Source organism: Cryphonectria parasitica, assembly GCF_011745365.1.
Source record: "Cryphonectria parasitica EP155 unplaced genomic scaffold M406scaffold_8, whole genome shotgun sequence".
In the NCBI taxonomy this organism is placed as follows: domain Eukaryota; kingdom Fungi; phylum Ascomycota; class Sordariomycetes; order Diaporthales; family Cryphonectriaceae; genus Cryphonectria; species Cryphonectria parasitica.
In genome coordinates this window covers 2,793,661-2,812,281 of record NW_024468916.1, presented here as the reverse complement: position 1 = coordinate 2,812,281, position 18,621 = coordinate 2,793,661, and the positions used below count along the sequence as shown (strand labels likewise).

Genomic DNA, 18,621 nt, shown 5'->3' with positions numbered 1-18,621 from the left:
GCATAATAGAAAGTGCAAACAGATCGTGCCGTTCCCGCAGTACAGTCGTCGATCTTCAACTGATGCTGGTGTCGGTGCGGAATGTTGTGCTGGATATAGCGCGCCCAGCAGCTGAGGGCGAACAATGTAGATGAAATGGCTCCACACCGCGATCATCACTCTTAAATCTCATCTTCCGCATCATTTACCTCGACGTCCCTCATGTACTGATCCTCCTGCTGTGGCGTTGCGCTATCGTTCATCGAGCCCCTCATGACTGTCTCCTCGAGGTCCGAAAGCTCTCTGACGGCCCGCTGAAACCGCTGCAGTTCGGCCTTGAGCTTCAGTCGCTTCTCGGCAGTAGACTGCTCCTCCTCCATCAAAGCGACGAAAATATCCGGGTCGGTTCGCTGAGTGAGACCCATCTTATTCTCGAGATACAGCTCGATATCGGCGACAAGATCTGGGAAGAGCCCGCAGGTGATCTGCATGGAAACAACATCGATGAACCTCATGGCCGCGGTAAGGTAATAGCCACGGACGTGAGATGCAACGTCGAGCTCATCCTTGAAAGGGTCTTCACCCAGCTTAACCGCCTCCTTTTGGGTCTCGATCTCCTCCTTGCGGCGAGCCTCAGCTGACATCGTGCTCCAGTCCTCAAGCTTAGTGGGACTGTGATCGCCGTTGTATTGCTTCATACGCTGAAAGTGCCGGTTACGCTTCAGCATGTTTCCCTCGTGGACGCGGTGACGTGCAAAAGTCTCGTCGTCCAGCGTATAGATTTTAGTCGTCTCCATTTTGTAATTGCGCTCAAGCTGGTGGAAGATCCGGCCACGGTGGTCTTTCAGCCATTCCCTCGTGAGCTTCTGGACGATGCTGTACACCTGACGTTTCTTCAAGTCCTGAAAGGACTCGCCGAGAGACGCATCCAGTTCGCGTCGCAGATGGAGCATCGTCTCATCCAGAAATTTTTGCCAAGGAGCGCTCCACGGTCGTACCGCCTCCATACAGAGACGTTCGATAACGTCGTATGGAATTTCGCCGGGCTTGCCGGCCTCGCGTTCTGAGCGAATCAGGACCCGGATCTCTTCGAGAGTCTTGCTGGGGATCCTGCCATTCACAGGACCAGGGGTCCCTCTTGGAGAGCCTAAAGAGAATGAGCCATTGCCCTCCTCGGTCTTCACACGTGTATTCTCCACCCGGCGTCGCTGAGCCGAGGGAGTTCCCTCCGTTGTGAGATCGATGGGACGGTGACGTTTGTTCGAGAGGCTCGGCGAGTTATTAACTGAGTAGACACTATCTCGATCGCTACCATCTGCGTGTATTGCAAAGCCCTCGGGTTTAACGCGGAAGCGAGGGTAAAGGTCGATGATTCGCGCCTTGAAGCCTTCAGCGATCGCGCTCCAAGAAGCCGCAAAGGCCTTGCTCTTCAGGCGGGCCTGAACGTCGCTTGTAAACTTCAGTATGCTCTTCCGCACTTCGTATTCCGGGTTTTGAGGCATCTCTGGGAGTCTCCTAAGGGATTCTTGGGTGCTGTGAAGTTTGGCATGGAGCTTCTGTGACAAGCTGGGCAGATTCTTGGCGAACTCTTGCGCAAGGTCTTGTGCCAAAAATTTGACGAGTTGATCAATTCCACATCGATCGTCAAAGGGAGAGAATTCATCTGGCCATGTTCGGTCAGCACTGGGCACTTGTCGGTTAAAAAAGGCCTCTTCTGCCGCACGTTCATCGGACAGACTCGGACGCTCCCGGCGAAGCTCATTGCCGTGAGGGGTGCCATCGAGGTTCACAGAAGGCGGGGCTCGAGATGTAATGAAGTAGCCCCGGCCGACCTGGTGCTGTTGTCCGGCAAGCATAGCCAGCCATTGGGCGTGTCCGCCACGTGGCAGCAGATCGGCTTTTGTCATAACCCCAATTGTCCGACCTTGCGCCCTGATGTTTCTTATCAGAGTGAAGGTAGACGAGGTCTCAGGATCATGGTTCATAGGCACTGCCCACATAATGATCGCTTTCTCATGCGAAACGTAGCTCTTGACCAGGTTCTCGACGACCTTGACCAGGAATTGGTCCTCTTCATGCTTCGCATTTCGAAAAACACCGGGCATATCGTAGAATGACAGATCAGGCAGTTCGGGGCCCTTCACTTCAATGGCCACTGTGTTGGGAGAGAACTTGGCCTCAGTATGTCGCTCCGCCTCAGCCAGAAGTTGTGCCTCCACCTCGGGGTCTTGCTCCTCGGGCGTACGTTGGTTCCAGTCTTTGGGCACGTAGTTTTTGTAGTTCCGGTTGTGATTGAGAATAGCGATCTGGGCCCATCGAACAATGTCGTCAATAGGATCCGTCTTCTGGTAGACCATCTTGAACTCCTTGACTTCCCGCTGTTGTTTTACCCAGGGCGGGAAAGGGTTCTGGTCGGTCACATCCGCCTCAGTGATGGGCTCGTTGTTGGGTGGCCGGTAGGCATAGTCCTGCTGTAGAGAAATGCGGCACCGCCATGCCGAATCGCTGGAGAGGCGGATGTGGATGGGACAACGGGTACAGACGCCATCGCTTCGAGGAAGGATAATTTTGGAGATGGCTGACATGAGACTTGACTTTCCAGAAGACTGATCTCCGACGAGGATGAGCTCAGGGAGAGGAGTATCATGATGAATACCGAGCTGCTGCAGGGAGCCAAGGGTATCATTAAATTTCTTGAGATGTTGACCAATATCCTTGAGATTCTTGTCGATATCGCCTGGCTCGGCGCCTGCGAATGGCATGTCGATTGCACCGTCCGTTCCAACTTCTATCTTCGTCCTGGGCCGGACTTCCATGAAAACACAGTCATTATCTGTGTCGGACGACGGAGGTGGAGCCTGCAGAGCAGCAACTCGAGTATCGACAGTAGCTGGGGCTCTGGTCAGTGTTGCAAACGCACAGGCAAATCAGGGCCCATGAGGATTGGACTGATCACACTTACGAGCACCCGACCGGCGACCACGCGGATCTTCTGGGGAGAAACCTGAACTTGAATCCGCTGAGGGTGCTGGGCGACTAGGCACGCGTGTGCGCGTACGGGGTGTGCTTGGGTTGTTTGGGCGTGGGTTGCCGCGGCGGGGGGGCGTCTCAGGAATAGTCGCTCCAGGCTCTGGTTTGACACGCGGTGGCATTGTGGAATCCGTGATGGGTCGAATCTGAGGGAATGGTCAGCCTGAGGCTCTTGTTTTTGAAGCATAGAAAGAAAAAAGATGGTGACCTACTTGGGTGGGGCGATAAACTTGTTGGCGTCCTCCGAATCGACCAGGCTTGATGCTGGAGTAGGGGACGGCGCGTACAAAACAGCCAGGAACTGTGGAAGGATTGAGGACGCAAGGATGCCGAAGATTTTTAAGATACAATTCAGTTAATCAGGTATTGTATCATTCTCAGAGGTTAATTATCAAAGAACAGTTGAGTGTGGCCTTGCAGGTACAAACAAAGTGGGTAATGGAAAACAAAATGCAGAGACGATGGATGAGAGGTATGGTGAGAAAGCAGAGATGGAAGGGGGAGGGGAGCTCAGTGGTCTTTTAAGCCTCGTATCTGAAGGGGGAACTGAACTTTGGAGTTCTTCTCCAGATGCACTCCAGATATGTCAAGATCTGCTAAGGTCTTGCTGCGAGGATGGGGTGCATCTTAGCAGAGACTACTGCAAACTGGAGAAGTTGAGGTGCATGAAAGATGTGACAAGGCTGCGGGGTGATGTGGCTGGACGATAAAAGCGGGGCACCAACCAGAATTCAACATACCTGCAGGGCAGGTGCACATCTTGTGTCCAGATATGTATCTGTCCATCTCAGCTCTTGGCTAAAGCCAGGCAGCAAGGAAAAAGTAAAAGGGAATAAAAAGAAGATGGGGGGGGGGGGGGTGGAAAGAGACAAAAACCACAATGAAAAAAAAAAAAAGCCTAAGTAAAGAGTGGTCGTTACCATGCAGTAGTGAAGAGTAAATCTATTGCTGCTAATATTGCCTTTGACCAAGCAAGCAATATATCTGACATCAAGCTGAACTCACTACTAGGAAGGGTATAAGAGAAGGTCCCATCCTCAAAGTAAATACACCCTAAACAAGGTGCTCAGATGAACCACAGAGGGAGCAGCGTTGGCAACAAAAGTCATTGTGTACTCAGTAAGCCTGTAAGTTCAAGTTATTCGACCAGCTTCAAACAATTTGTCTGCCTTGCATGTGCTGCTGCAGACTTCTAGTTTCATGATGAGAAGGAAAGAAGTGATACGCTTTCTCTTCAGAGGTTCAGAGGCCTGGAGAAGGAGGGGAGGTTAGGAGGGGTAATGCCTGCCGGACTCTTGCCACCTTTTGCAGGGGTCTCCCTCCCTTGCCTGGAAAGCGCCCTTCAGGGGTCTGAAGTTGTGACGGAACAGTGACCTCCAACTCCAACCACCATCAAGCCAGCTTGCCAGTTGCACAACAACTCAACAGCAGAGTTCCTGATCTTTCCTTCCTCACCATCACCACTGATCTGGGCATATTCTCGATTTGAGCCATTACTGTTTCTTCAATTGAGTCAATATGTCCCTACAGGTGCCACACCGAGCCAAGCCCAATGGTAGCGATCCTCACGGCGCAACCAAGGCTGTCATCCTAGTAAGAACAAAGTCCTGATGCCATGGAACCACGACGCAGCGCAAAACTACCCAGCCTAACCTCCGATTTTGTCTTTAGGTGGGTGGCGCATCCCGTGGCACTCGATTCCGGCCTCTTTCTCTCGATGTTCCCAAGGTGAGTGACTACTCATGCACTCTGGAAGTTCAAGCACATAGCTGCTCCTGGTGCTGGCCTCCGCACGTCCCAAAACAACATGCTCGCTGCTATTGACTGACAATGTGCCACCAAACTACCACAGCCCCTTTTCGATGTTGCCGGCCACCCAATCATCTACCACTGCCTGACCGCCGTCTCCAAAGTTCCATCTGTCCACGAGGTCTACCTCATCGGCTACTACGACGAGTCCGTCTTCCGCGACTTCATCAAGGATGCCTCGTCCGCCTTCCCCAACCTATCCATCAAATACCTGCGCGAGTACCAGGCCCTCGGCACCGCTGGCGGCCTTTACCACTTCCGCGATGCTATTCTCAAGGGCAAGCCTGAGCGCCTATTCGTTCTCAATTCGGACGTCTGCTGCTCTTTCCCTCTGAACGAGATGCTACACCTATTTAACGAGAAGTATGCCGAGGCCGTCATCTTGGGCACGCGAGTCGGCGATGACGCAGCCACCAACTTCGGATGCATTGTCAGCGACAGCCATACCAAGAGAGTACTGCACTATGTGGAGAAGCCTGAGGGCCATCTCAGCAACCTCATCAACTGTGGCGTCTACTTGTTTAGCACCGATGTCATCTTCCCTTCCATCAAGAGCGCCATCAAGCGCCGTGCCGACCGTCCACGCCTCTCCAGCTACCGCAGCACCGAGAACCTCGAGAGCTCCTACGTGTTTGACCAGGAGGACGATGACGACGACGAGAGCAAGAACCAGATCATCCGCCTTGAGCAGGATATCTTGAGCGACATGGCCGACAGCAAGCAGTTCTTCGTATACGAGACCAAAGACTTCTGGCGCCAGATCAAGACAGCAGGGTCAGCCGTCCCGGCCAATGCACTGTATCTACAACAGGCTTGGCAGAACGGCTCTGAGGAACTCGCCACACCTTCCGCCAACATCATCCCTCCCGTCTTCATCCACCCTTCTGCCCAGGTTGATCCCACTGCCAAGTTAGGTCCCAACGTGTCCATCGGACCGCGTGCCACGATCGGCCGCGGTGCGCGCGTGAAGGAGTCTATTGTCCTGGAGGACGCTGAGATCAAGCATGACGCTCTGGTGATGTACTCGATTGTGGGCTGGAACAGCCGCGTCGGCGCCTGGGCCCGTGTGGAAGGTACCCCTACTCCGGTGACCAGTCACTCCACGAGCATTGTCAAGAATGGCCTTAAGGTGCAGGCTATCACGATCCTGGGCAAGGAGTGCGGTGTCCATGACGAGGTGCGCGTGCAGAATTGCGTCTGCCTGCCCTATAAAGAGCTGAAGAGGGTAAGTTGCTTTTTCTCATGTCTTTTGCTGAGCTTTGGACCATCGTGTGCTAACACCGTATAGGATGTTACAAGTGAGGTCATCATGTAAAGGAGTGCTTGGGTTGAGTGACTTTCGAATAATGACGGGATATTTCTTGTGGGCTCCCGGGAACTCATCACGCCGTTCACGCCTCGACGATCGCACCGCGTCTTTGCTTTGGATGATGGTTGTGGGCAAGGGCAAGGAGTTCAGCACGCAGCGTTTGGTAAAAGACAAGATGTAAAAGTTCAAAATTTCAAGGTGCTCGCCACGTTCTCAGTATGATGCAAGTGCATTGCAGTGAACACCAGGCACAGCCCTCTCATCTTGGCCATGCTTTGCGGGACTGCGGTGATATCCCTTTGATTAGGACGAGCGTAGGTCTACAGACTTGTGGGGAACACACGATATCCAGAATCTAAGATCTTCGACGAGTAAAATCGATAGAACGTGCGGCTTAGAGATCGTTGACCCTCGTTGGCTGGGCTTTGGCAGGGGAGCAAGGCACCGGTGCTTACAAGCTTCCACGTACCTATACAACAAGGTACATCATGGCAGCACTGGGTCTCTCGGCACGATAAGCTCCGTACTATACATGTCACCCGTCTCTTTTATTCTGTTACACCCCGAAATTCACTGGCTAACGCAAGAATTCTATGCACCCGAGACGACCCTTACCCTCCCAGCTTCCTCCCAACCTCTAGACGTTCTTGTCTTGTAAACCGGAGGAACGAAATGGCAAATGATCGTACCATGTTGGAGGGAGGCGGAGGCGGATCGCAGACAGGAATGTGACTAAGTACTCAGCCATAATGCCGCTGGTCCTGGCACGTATCTTGGTTAAGGAGGTGCAGAAGTGGCAGTCGTGCATCTTATAAGGCTCACGAGGATTAAAAGTCATGGCGAGAACTCATAAAGAGCCGGATGGACAACGGCCACACGTAACTCCTGGGCAGCCCCTCTCTTTTGTAGCGCAGTCTGACGTCGACGCGGCCCGGCAGAGAGTTTGATGCCTTGCTTGCTTCTCAGGCTCAATTCACAGAGACTGAGAGAATGTAAACATTGATAGTCCTCTATGTTAGGGACGAGGTAGGTGAGAGAACCATCTGGCAGTAATCGACATTAGGTAGGGCCCTTTGGGCTCCTCCTGGTGTGTGTGCTCACGAGCCATTATGTGGATGCAGTACAGTGTCAAGGTGAAGAGCCACAGCACTTATAAGCCATATTCAGCAAGCAGTCATCAAAACTGATCGGCGTCCGTGTAGTAAAGTGGTTAATACGTCGCATTGTGGCATCAACAGCTCTAGTGCTGTTTGAAACGCGGTCTGCGGAGGCCCATGTTCGATTCATGGCACGGACACATGTTGTTTTTGGCTTTTTTTCCCTTTTTGTATGACTGGGTTACAAAACTTCATCTCACTCGCGCGTTGGCGTGGAAGGAGGGGCGCGTCAAGGCCCCGCGGCCTATTATGTACGTAAAAGCTCGTGTGGCCTATAGAAAGTGGATACGAGGGGGAGAGGGTGAGGAAAAAGACTCTTGACAGTCCATTCTTGCTCTCCACTTTTTCAAAACCACATGAGCTCTTGAATAGGACGTCAATTTATGTGTCCCATTGCGCAGTGATTTCTCTGTCTGAAGTGTGAATCAAGACGATGGAAGCTCGGCGCTCAAGTCCTAAATGCCAGAGACTTTGCATTGTAACAGATTAGGTGATTCAGAAGAAACATCATGTATACCAAATTCATAAATTTGGCAAGCGGGTATGACGACTGACCATATTATGCTCAAATCAAGGTGTTGGATATTTATATTATGTCGGCTACTGCAGTGATGCAATGAATGATGAACAACCTGGTTCATTCATGTTGATATAAATCATGACTTCTGTGTTTTACAATAGCATCTTCGCATATCACCGTGAGACAGCCCGTATCACTCTCATAAGTAACTGGTCAGCAATGTGCCCTCGTATACTACCTATGGAACCCATATTGGCAAATTCAGCAGGTAGTGGTCGCCACATCTCACTCTCCTGACCACGTAACCATCTCGGGTGGTGTTCATGCTGTGCATGAGACGAAGGTCTTTAACTGAGGAGGGAGACAGACTCTAACTCCTGTCTATAGATAGACAAGGCATACCGTTCACATCACTTTGGGTGATGAATCATTGATTGGACTATCGGAGTGGTACAGTATTCTTTTGCCAACTGCCTGAGACACCCTAGACCGAATAGTCTTCCAATGCTGCTATCGACATGGAAGCCTACAGCTCAATCTTGGTTCCGATGGTATGAACAAATCTCAAGGGTAGGAAAGAAGAAAAATTGATCCGTGGTGTTGCCAGCAACAATGAAAAGCTGGGTATATCAGGGGGAAAACAGGCGCGTTTACAAACCAAATTACCCCACCTTTTCTCGCTACTATGAAAGCAGCATGCTTGCTGTGCAGTCAAGAAAGGGCTGAAGCTGCAGATCGCCGGTGCCACAAAAACGAGTGAACAGCAGGCTGCTGTAACATCTCACAAAGTAGAAGACCACAATCTTGAATGAAAATGAAAGCAAAGAGAAATAGTATGTTGAAGATAATAAAATGAGTTAGGAAAAGGGACCCCAAGTCTGTTGCTCAGCCAACAAGGTGAAAAATGGGACCCAGTGAAAGGACTCAAGCTTCCATCCCCCCGTGCTGCGGCCAATCTTCCAGGAATCATGCCATTAGACCAACTGGGCTCTCGAGAATACATTTTCTATACAATAAGATTCAATCTTCATGAGACTTGGTGCAAATTAGTGTTTGAAGATTGTGGTAATTCTCTGGGCTGGAAGGCGAAAGGATAAGTGTGATGCCATAGTAGCCAGAACAAGTCTAATATCAGCAAGCGTGTGTGAACCAGAGTCCTATATAAACGCGATCTAGGTAAGTAGTTGAGTACTTACAGGCTAGGATCAGTGGGTCACTATCCAATCACAGCATTGACAGCTCTCGGAACCAGCACCAAAGACGGGTTCAGGTGCTCGGGAATTACCAGTCTGCCTCAACATCAGATCCGGGCGGAGAACCGGCGTTAAAACTTCAACAATTCATTACAGCACATACGAAGCTAGCATACAAATGATATAAAAGCTCCTTGAGATTCGGCGTGGAATTTCCTACAATCTTGCCCAGGAATTACGGCAAGCTGTTTGTGTTGTACGTATGTCTTGAATTTCGTTCATACACTTACTCTCTCTCCTTCTACTATAGTTTCCTGACCTGATCCTTACCCTCCACATGCAACATCACATCAGCAAACTGAGCAACATGTTTTTCAGGAATATCAATACCAAAGGAGGGCCGCCTCTTCGTACCTTTGCAGCCTCGAACACCAGTAGACGCTGTTTCTCGTCCAGTCCAACTGCATACTTCAAAATGTCACAGGAGCACCACCAAAAGAGCACCACCACCACCACCACCTCCTCCTCCTCCTCCTCCTCCTCCTCCTCCACCCAAGCCACGCCGGACTGGTCGGCAAACCAATACCTCAAATTCGGCAGCGAGCGAACCCGCGCCGTGCACGACCTCGTCGCCAACATCCCCCTGCAGGACCCCAAGCACATCATCGACTTAGGCTGCGGGCCAGGCAACTCGACAGCCGTGCTTGCCTCGCGCTGGCCGGACGCCCAGGTTTCAGGCGTGGACTCGTCGCCCGACATGCTCGCCAAGGCACGCGCGAACCTCCCCGGCGTGACCTTTACGCAGGCCGACCTGCACACGTACGAGCCTCCCACCACCACCACCACCAGCAGCAGCAGCAGCATAGGCCCCGGCACCGCGGACCTTCTCTTCAGCAATGCCGTGTTTCACTGGCTGCGGCGGGAGCAGCGGATCCCGACGGTGCAGCGGCTGCTGAGCGGCCAGTGCGCAGGCGGGGTATTGGCCCTCCAGGTGCCCGACAACTACGAGGAGCCCTCGCACAAGGCGATGCGGGAGACGGCGCTGCTCGAGGGCCCGTGGACCGAGTATTTCCAGGAAGCGCCGGCCGAGCAGCGCCCGGACCTGGACCCCATCGAGACGCCTGCCGAGTGGTACGACGCGCTGCAGCCCCTGTGCGCGCGCGTGGACGTGTGGCATGTGCTCTACCAGCACGTCATGGAGTCGCCGGCCGCCATTGTCGAGTGGGTCAAGGGCACGGGGCTGATGCCGTTCCTGAACCTCCTGCCGACGCAGGAGATCAAGGACGCCTACTTGAAGGCGTATGAGCAGAGGCTGGGCGAGATGTACCCGCGGCTGATCGATGGGAAGGTGATGCTGAGATATCCCAGGCTGTTTGTGGTCGCGACGAGGAAGTGATTTCTTGAGGATCCAGTTGGACGTGAATATGAAATTCAATTTGTGAATAGCATTGACCTTGGCTTCCTCCTCACAATTGTAATATCCACGTCTTGCTCGATTAGCATATAGCCGCCCAAAAAGATAGCCAGCCACTGCATCCCAACCCAAAATCTACGATGCCCTCGATTCGCAAAAATGAAGACAAGGAAACTGAGTCGAATTTTTGGTAGGGTCGATGTTGAAATTATTGTGTCAGCGTAACTCTATGATCAAAAGGCGGGGGGCACCATAGTGCCTGTCACGAATTCTAAGTGGAAAGAGAAACTGGAGGTCCTGAATGGCAGTCCTCCGCTTTCGTTTGAGTCCACAGTCAATCTCGTCTCATGTCTCAGGTAGCACCATCTCCCTCTCTAGCTCTAGCTAACTGGCTCTGCAGGCCCTTCTTGGACACTCCCATCGCGGCCTGCAGCTCGCGCTCCTCATCCCTGAGTATCGCCTTGCTGTGCTGGAGCCTCTTCTCCTGCCTGCGCTTCTCCTCCTCAACCGCCCTCTCGCGGTCCTGCAGCGCCTTCTCGCGCCTGCGCCTCAGCTCGAGGGCCCTGCGCGCGGCCTCGTCTTCTTCCTCGGCCGCCTCTCCGTCTTCTGGCGGCGGAGGCAGGGTCTGGATGTAGGCCTCAACCAGGGCGTCGCGCGTCTTGGTGTCCAGGGAGATGTAGCGGATGTCAGTGACGATCTGTGGCGGGAGGTGGGATGGTAATGTCTGGCTGTTGAGTTGTGCTAACGTCGCTGTCTTGAGGAGCGCGGCGAGGTCGGATTTGAGCGTGGCCTGGGGCATCTTCAGCCTGTTGATGTGTTCCCTGTACAGTTTCTCCCTCTCCTTGTCGGGCAGCGACATGTCCTTCATCGCCGGTTCTTTTTTGTATTTCCTTTTGAACTCTGGCCAGTAGAGTTTAGGCGTTGCCTTGTCCTGCAGGAGCGCCAGGTAGGGTATCTTGGGGTCCGTCTTCTCCTGCTTGGCCCTCTGCTCCTTGAGCTCTTTCAGCTTCTCCCTGGACCACTCTTCCCAGACCTCCTTCCGCTCTCTTGTGGTGCCGAGAACTGTATACCGGGTATCGTCGACGATCTTCCCCTCCTCAATGAGTTTGTCCCAGGGGCTATACGGGTTGATATGGAAGTCGTTGAGGAGGTCCTTGAACAGTGCCCTGGCATCGTCTTCCGATAGCTGCACACCCTCTGCGCCCTCCGGCCACTCGTCCATATGACCATCGTCATATTCGCCCTGGTCCAGCCCGTACTCCTCGCCCATGGCTTGGAGTTGGAACGCTATGTCGGCCTCGTCAAACTCCACAGGCTGGTCGTCCTCGGTCGGGTCTTCTGTTCGCTGCCGTTTCGTCGCATGCGCGCCCCCATCGTCCTCTCCTTCCTCGTCGTCGGTCACCTCGACTTCCTCGTATTCTGAGCTGTCATAGTCGTGTTGGCCTGCCCCTTCCTCGTCGTCTTCTCTTGCTTGTCCTCCTCCCACTTCTTCTTCTCTAGCTTCAGCGTCTCCATCTCCATCACCTGCAACCTCAGCTTCCACTGCCTCCTCTTCCTGACCTCCATCCTGGTCCTCCTCCGCCGCCACCTCCTCCTTCTTGTCGACGATCCCAGCCTTCCCCCTTATCCTCGCCTTGTCCAGCTCCAAAATCCCTTCCTGCAGCTTCTCTGGTATGCGCCAGTAGCTCGCATTCTTGACAGGGTTATACGCGAACCGCCGCCCATACTTGGTATACACCAATACCCAAGGCTCGCACCCCGGTATCGCCTCCTTCGACCTCGGTTTGTCCGAAGGCTGCGGCCGCGGTCTGCCGTCGCCCTGCCCGCCCCCTCTCCCACCGCGGCCCCTCCCACCGCCGAACCCCCCCCTGTGGTGGCTGCCGCCCTGGCCATGTTGTGGCGGGTTGTTGTTGTTATACTGCGCCATGAAAGCGTTGGCGACGCGCGGGTCGGCGAGGTTTACGCTGGGCAGGGCATGGTGCTGCATAAAGCTGGCAGATGCGCTCATAGTGGGCCCCGCCGGCACAGGAGCGGTCGACGCCGCTGCGGCGCCGGGCCGTGTGTATGTCGACGTCTTGGTCTCGGCATGGTAGTAGTAGGTGTGTCCTGTCGGTGCCTTGTGTTCGGTCCACCCGGGCGGGAGCGCGTTCGCTGAGGGTTTGTATGTGGTCTTGAGCATGGTCTGGGAGTATCAGACCACAACGGACAAGTCAGGAGGCGAGGAGAGTATGAGCCTCGTGGCAGGGTATTTATTATGGACGTAGTCGTCATTCAAAATAGAAAGAAAAAAGAAAAAGTGACAGGCGCTTGCTTGTTGAGTTCGTTCGTTCTTGAGAGAAAAGTTGCCTGCCGTCGTAAAGAAGAAGAATGCTTATGTAATCAGACACCCTAGCCTCACTGGGGTGCCTGCCATAACCTCTCGATCCTCCTCCTTCGTCTGCACACATGTCATGCCTGTGCCCTCATCACAACAAGTTTTAAAGCTTGATTGGTAGTCTAAATCCTCGTGATTCTCGGGTCAGTCTACTCTAAATAACCTGGAAGTGGAGGATCCACACAGCTACCGCAAGTCCTTGAAACGCCAGCGCTGATGCACAAACCAACATAACCACTGAGTAAAGAAAAAGACCCCCTCGGCCCTAGAAGATGTCCCAAGCACAACCCACTCCAGAAATCAGCTACGCAATGTTTACCAGATTCGCTTGGCGACCATCTCGTACCTCATGACTCCATTGAGGTCCCGGTCACCATCACCGCCCTTGTCCCGTTTCTCCTCCGTCTTTCTCTCCCTCTCCCTCGCCTTCTTGAGCCCCTCAGAGTCGTCTCCGTAGACCCAACGCCGCCTGTCGTCGCCAATTTCGACAGCACCGAAGCCGCCGATCCGCTTCCCCTTTGCGTCAAAGCTCTCCTTCTCGGCCTTGCCCGTCGCGACAGCGTGTTCCTTGAGTTTCATGCGAGCATACCGGTCGCGGCTGTACCGGAGAAGAAACATACCCAAGAAGAGCTTCACTATGAGCAATACCAACCAGACAACGAAGACCACCATGATCAACGTAGTCACGGCAATGGCATCGTCAGTGTTCCAGGAGAACCAAGAAAATTTCCCTCGGCCTGCCGCGGTGGCATTCACGGCATCACCTTCTAGCCCATAGACCGACCGGCCGAGGGCATTTCGGATGAGATGATCAAGCCGATCAAGCGCCGCTGTGACTGCTGGCGATGTTGGTGTCGACTCCACGGATAACGATGTTTGCGTCGATGGCGGTAGTGGAGCCGGCATATGCGTGGCGAGAAACATGTGATAAGTCTGAAAGGACGCGCGTATGAAGAGCGTGGATAGCGGTAGTAGTGGAAGACCAAGTCGGCGGGTAAGGGTTGGCGCGACGAAGGCCTGGGGTGAGAGAGCAAGAAAGATTAGAAAAGAAACATATTCAAGGTGAAGTGTTCATGTGGACAAAACTGACATTTGTGTAGTAGTCCTTGCATAGGATATCAAGGACTCTGCTGTAAAATTTGGGTTTGATGTTGTTGAATTTGTTGATATATGCGTGTTTGATCCAGTCCACCAACATCTCACTGCCGATAACGACCAAGAACGGAGAAAGAACTTCTCCGGACCAAAGCCATGACGGCAAGATTGTGAAGCTCATGGGGAGGATCGAGGGATTGTGCAACGGGACCTTGGCAGCCATGTCTTCGCCAAGGTCGATGCCGGCGCCTGGCACACTAAGACCGCCGACCTCCACCACGTTCCGCATGCCAATGATGAGCAGCACGATCCAGAGCTGAAATCGTTCAACGACATCGGCACATGTAAGCTGGAACGTATTCTCCTTCTCGAACCGCTTAAAGACACTGCCTTTGATCTCAACAAACTGGTTGGACATCAGGAGGGTCAGGAGGGCGTTGGAATACGAGTTGACGGCCACATTGAGCGTGATGACCTGATAAAAGAGGGTGATGGCGTGCGCGCAATTATAAGCCAGAGCCAGACAGAACATGCCAAACGGCAGCACTACTTTGGAACGTCCAAGGCTGTTGCGTGACAGGACCTCCGAGCTGAAGAGGCACTCGAATATGTCCTGGCCTAACGCAGAGAGCAGCCGATCGCCAACCTACAGCATAGATTAGAAAAGGCTACAGCAGTTGGGGTACATGCTGAATACTCACCTCGACGAGGTTGTAGATAACGTAGAGTTTGACGGCCGATTGTGCGCGGATGAAATGATACATTCGACTGGCATCGAGCTGCGTAAGGATGAGAGAGCTCACCATGATGACTGCGAACTGGAGAAGGTCTGCCTTGTGAAATGAACTCAGATTCGACGGCACAGACTTTGTCCTTTTATGGTGAAAAGGGCCAGTCCGTGGACGGGAGGACGTGTTGAGTGCAGGGAGGCTGAAGCCGTTTGGCCGAGTCTTTGTCCGTTCCGAAGGCGTTCGCCGCATAGAGACACCATTGGGATCACCATGGCCTGTCGTCGAAGAGCCATTGGCACCGAACTCTCGCAACGGCTCACGTGCGGCACTTGAGCTGCGTGAGAAGGCCTCCGAGCTCCTGCGGCTGTCAATGCTTGGTCTCCGAGAGGAACCCCTGCCCATTCGGCCTCGTCGCCACATTCGGCCCAGGCCTTCCCACACAAAGCCAACCAGCCATCTTGCTTCCTTGGCGAGCACGTACGCCCACCACCCGACCAACACTCTCACCGCCAGACAGAATCGTATTGGGAGGATGGTGAGTGTCCACAGCCATGCATCCAAGCACGCCAGAGCGCCAATCACCAGGGTCCGTTCGAGATAGGGAGGGAGCAACAAGAAATTCTTCAAACGTTCAAACTTGACTGCACTCGATTCGTAGGGTATGTCGCTGGTATGATATACGTAGAGTGGACTCGGCCGCTGAGCGGCAAGCTCGAGTTGGAGGAAGGTTGGAGCGGACAGCGGTGGGATAGGGAATGACAGAGGTATCGGAGAAGGAGCCCGAGGGCCTCTCGGCTCGTGGAATTCCCTCGCTTCGTGGGGTTGCGAGGGGTCGGGAAGATGGGATTTTGGCGCTTCAGCAGGGCCAAATGTGCTCTTGGCCTCGGGATTCGAGGTTGGTACCGAGCGTGATATATGCTGAAAAGTGTCTCGTCGTGAGGGAAGGGAGGGGCCGAGTGGTTGATTGCTCGATTGTCGATACTGTGCAGGGGTGGACAGAGTCCTTGAGGAGATACTCGGCCGTTCAGAATGTAGAGTCCTGCCCAAAGGCGTATCACCAAAGGCTTCCAATCTGCTGGTCTCGATCTTTTCAAAAGGACGTTGGGGATGTACATTGGTGGAGGAGAGCTGGGTAGCCATAGATGCCCGCATAGTCGCTTCTGCAATGCCGGCGGAGAGGGGTTGTTCGCGAACAGGTGCGATGGGCAGAGAATCGGGCGACGCGGTCAACTCCTGGATCTTGGACGCAGATAAACGCCTGACACTGCCGTGATCACTGGACTTTGTACCAGAACGATCTCTTGTTCGCCTTGCTGTAGATGGCGTTCTCCCTGGCGGTTTCTTCGGAGGATCTTGAGCATCAGAGGGTAGGGGGAAGCCATCGGTGGACGACTCGATGGCGGAGGTGGGAGCATCTGTGTCGGTCTCGGAGACAGCACAGGATGGCAAGTCGGTGGATAGATTGAGACCAACACCATTCCCACCTGTATTTATCAAAATCGGTCGTGGAGGGGAGCGGGAGTAGGTCGAAGTTGTGGCAAGGGTCGCGAGCTCATCCCGGGGAGAAGGGAGAGGTGATGGAAGGTATGTCGTCGCATTGTCGATCGGTACCGGTACTGGCTTCTTGTTCTCCTCCTTGACTGGACTGCCCTCTGGGAGAGTCTCAGTGGTTGAGACACTGTGGTTTTGCGATTCGGCCGTCTTGCCACCACTGCCGACCCCGCTACTACTCTCATCTTCGCGTTCTGTTGCGATCCCTGGCGTTTGCTCTTGTTCCGGGCCACGTTCGTCTTCTGACGCTGCCATGTCCACCTCAGCAGCTGCCATAACGACAATCACATTGGAAATAGATTTGCGAATCTTGATTGAACCATATTTTGAACCTGAAAATTAGCCAACAGTAGTTGTCGGAGCGGTCAGGAGCAGATAGCCAAAGGGATGGCTGTTGTTGTTGTTGTTGGAATGGGAAGGGTGAGCTTTGGTTCTAAGGTTTTAGTGGATCATCGTCTCACCAGCGCGTTGGGGAATTCGGGAGGCTCTGACAGCCCTAGCAAACTCAAAAGTTCCAGGCCATGACGTCGGCCAGGGACCCCTTCTGACCCCACTATTCTAGCAACATGCTGCATGCTGCAGGGTCCTGTAACGGCAGAATACAGGTCACAGAGCAGCAGCTGGGGGCAGCACAGCTCTCAAGCCGTCACTCAAGCTAATAAAAACATCAAAGCTCCAATTCTGGGGCCATGACTTATAACATTACAGAGCACCTGCACCTTTATCCATATTTTCATCTCTCTCAACAAGCAGGCTTCAAATCCTCAAGAAATTTCCACATGGTCTTCTCCTTGTATGCTTTCTTTTTCCAGTTATTCGCAGCCTCGGGAAAAAGATCGATCCCATCCAAGAGCGCTGTGTCGTGCGCAATTATGACCCACACGTTTGGGTCAGCATCGACAATCTGTGTCCACTCAATCGTCTGGTCCGATAATGCTTGGTCAAAGCAGGGACTTGGCTCAAGGAACGGCTCATCAGCACTTTTACCGCGTTTCGTATTCAACTGCCGGAACGCAGCAGCGGACCCTCCCCCTACCGATGACGGCAGCTGATCCGGCAGGGGCAGATACGGTGAAGGACGGATCTCTCCGCCATGATGACAGAGATCGCCGCCCATCATGATGAAGGTGTCTCCTTCATCTGACCCCTCCTCAGCCTTAGAGGTCCGGGCGAGACCAGCCATGTGGCCCAGGCAGTGGCCTGGCGTGTCGAGGAGATAGAATGACCCGTCGCCGAAGAAGTCATACGCCGAGAAAGGTCCCGCTTTCAAATTATGACCTGCAAAGTTGATCTCGCGGACTTCCCGACCGCCGAGGTCCTGTTCTGTCATCGGGGACTCCGGCTTCGTGGGATATCCCGGAAAGTAGGTGTCCTTGAAGCCCGGACCCACGACGACCTCCGTACTCGACGGGAACGTTGTCGGATCGCCGGTGTGGTCAAAGTGGTAATGACTATATTATGGGGAAAAGAGAGGTCAGCCACGAGCAACGTCAGAAAGCCCTCAAGCCGACAATACATGCCTCCAGATGACGCTATCTATCTCCTTGGGATCCATGCCATGTCTCTTGATGATGTCTGCAACATGCTCTCTGGCCTCTGGTGTCCACCCATCATCCTTGATGAATTGCTGGATTCTCGGGACGTATCTGGTGAGATCAAGGTGCACGCCCAGGTCGAACAGGGCCTTTTTTCCGTTCGAGCTCTCGATCAAAAACGACCATGTCGGTAACACAGGAAAATTGTGAAGACCCCCGGGTGGGGATTTACACATCTGATTGAATTTTATGCCACCCAGTCTCAGGGTTGAGTCGATGATGCTGACTTTGGCTGCAGCCCCAGAGGGGACCGTGAACAGAGGCCGTTCTGCAGGCATTGCTTCGAGTTCTGCGCGCAGCGCGAAAGGTCTTTATATGGATATGAGTGTATTAAATGCGCTGTAGAAAGAAAGGAATGGAAGGACAAGCGGAGGCGAGAATAACTGGCTGTGTGAGGCTATCTAGATGGAGAGTGCTTGGCGACAGTGGAGGCCAGTGACTCACTGGCCCTCGCGCGCTTGAGGTTTTGGCCATACGGTGGAGTTGATATGATGAAGACTCAATGACGTGCATAGAACCTTGGTCCGTCCGTCACTACTCATTCTAGAGGCGGGCCGCTCACACAGACGGCGGCCCGCTCCCCCCCCCCCCTGTCCTACTTGCGAGAGGATGCACTTCCAATTATAACGAGCAGCTCTTATATCGCAGGAGAGGAGATTGTCTCGCCAGCCTTGACGAGAACAGGAGAGCAGCCCGGGCAGAACAGGACAAATAAGATAGTTTTCTTTGGTGCTCTGTCAAGGCTTTTACATGATAACTAGCAAGTCGTTGAGGGGTTTTCGAGAAAATTCTCACGGACATAACCGATACCCGCACGAATAAAGAATTCCGCTGATGACATTTCTTAAAAAATGTTAGCGCTTG

General features: G+C 53.4%; 6 protein-coding genes and 1 non-coding gene across 7 annotated transcripts; 4 read left to right on the top strand and 3 right to left on the bottom strand.

The window, feature by feature from the left end:
- Positions 1-161: 161 nt before the first annotated feature.
- On the bottom strand, positions 162-3,473 carry M406DRAFT_108962 (uncharacterized protein; the record flags this gene model as incomplete). The annotated part of the gene is made up of 3 exons (XM_040915327.1): positions 3,222-3,473; positions 2,942-3,155; positions 162-2,869 (listed from the first exon to the last, which is right to left on the bottom strand). Exons 2-3 carry the CDS (start codon positions 3,129-3,131, stop codon positions 162-164), a joined length of 2,898 nt encoding a protein of 965 aa, XP_040773041.1. The 5' UTR covers positions 3,132-3,155; positions 3,222-3,473.
- M406DRAFT_358146 (uncharacterized protein) lies at positions 2,892-3,451 on the top strand. Its single transcript, XM_040923808.1, has one exon. It carries the CDS (start codon positions 3,210-3,212, stop codon positions 3,366-3,368), a length of 159 nt encoding a protein of 52 aa, XP_040772906.1. The 5' UTR covers positions 2,892-3,209; the 3' UTR covers positions 3,369-3,451.
- Positions 3,474-4,455: 982 nt separating the features above from the next.
- On the top strand, positions 4,456-6,337 carry M406DRAFT_282024 (nucleotide-diphospho-sugar transferase). Its single transcript, XM_040918466.1, has 4 exons — positions 4,456-4,602; positions 4,681-4,737; positions 4,862-6,043; positions 6,107-6,337. Exons 1-4 carry the CDS (start codon positions 4,528-4,530, stop codon positions 6,131-6,133), a joined length of 1,341 nt encoding a protein of 446 aa, XP_040772905.1. The 5' UTR covers positions 4,456-4,527; the 3' UTR covers positions 6,134-6,337.
- A 982-nt stretch (positions 6,338-7,319) lies between these two features.
- On the top strand, positions 7,320-7,424 carry M406DRAFT_t107. Its single transcript has one exon. It is a non-coding gene; the product is annotated as a tRNA-His (tRNA).
- Positions 7,425-9,472: 2,048 nt separating this feature from the next.
- M406DRAFT_295632 (S-adenosyl-L-methionine-dependent methyltransferase) lies at positions 9,473-10,444 on the top strand (the record flags this gene model as incomplete). The annotated part of the gene is made up of 1 exon (XM_040919203.1): positions 9,473-10,444. One exon carries the CDS (start codon positions 9,473-9,475, stop codon positions 10,391-10,393), a length of 921 nt encoding a protein of 306 aa, XP_040772904.1. The 3' UTR covers positions 10,394-10,444.
- Positions 10,445-13,100: 2,656 nt separating this feature from the next.
- Positions 13,101-16,417, bottom strand: M406DRAFT_265195 (DUF747-domain-containing protein; the record flags this gene model as incomplete). The annotated part of the gene is made up of 4 exons (XM_040917715.1): positions 13,101-13,802; positions 13,876-14,526; positions 14,582-15,675; positions 15,712-16,417. The coding sequence occupies 4 exons, from the start codon at positions 16,415-16,417 to the stop codon at positions 13,101-13,103; spliced, it is 3,153 nt and encodes a 1,050-aa protein (XP_040772903.1).
- A 487-nt stretch (positions 16,418-16,904) lies between these two features.
- Positions 16,905-18,035, bottom strand: M406DRAFT_342602 (uncharacterized protein; the record flags this gene model as incomplete). The annotated part of the gene is made up of 2 exons (XM_040921788.1): positions 16,905-17,613; positions 17,683-18,035. The coding sequence occupies 2 exons, from the start codon at positions 18,033-18,035 to the stop codon at positions 16,905-16,907; spliced, it is 1,062 nt and encodes a 353-aa protein (XP_040772902.1).
- Between the last annotated feature and the right edge of the window lie 586 nt (positions 18,036-18,621).

Bases quoted from the DNA above. Each gene is read 5' to 3' on its own strand.
- M406DRAFT_358146 (XM_040923808.1), top strand. From the start codon at position 3,210: ATGGTGACCTACTTGGGTGGGGCGATAAACTTGTTGGCGTCCTCCGAA.
- M406DRAFT_282024 (XM_040918466.1), top strand. From the start codon at position 4,528: ATGTCCCTACAGGTGCCACACCGAGCCAAGCCCAATGGTAGCGATCCT. The intron at 4,603-4,680 runs GTAAGAACAAAG...TTTTGTCTTTAG, and splicing joins CAACCAAGGCTGTCATCCTA to GTGGGTGGCGCATCCCGTGG. The intron at 4,738-4,861 runs GTGAGTGACTAC...AAACTACCACAG, and splicing joins TTTCTCTCGATGTTCCCAAG to CCCCTTTTCGATGTTGCCGG.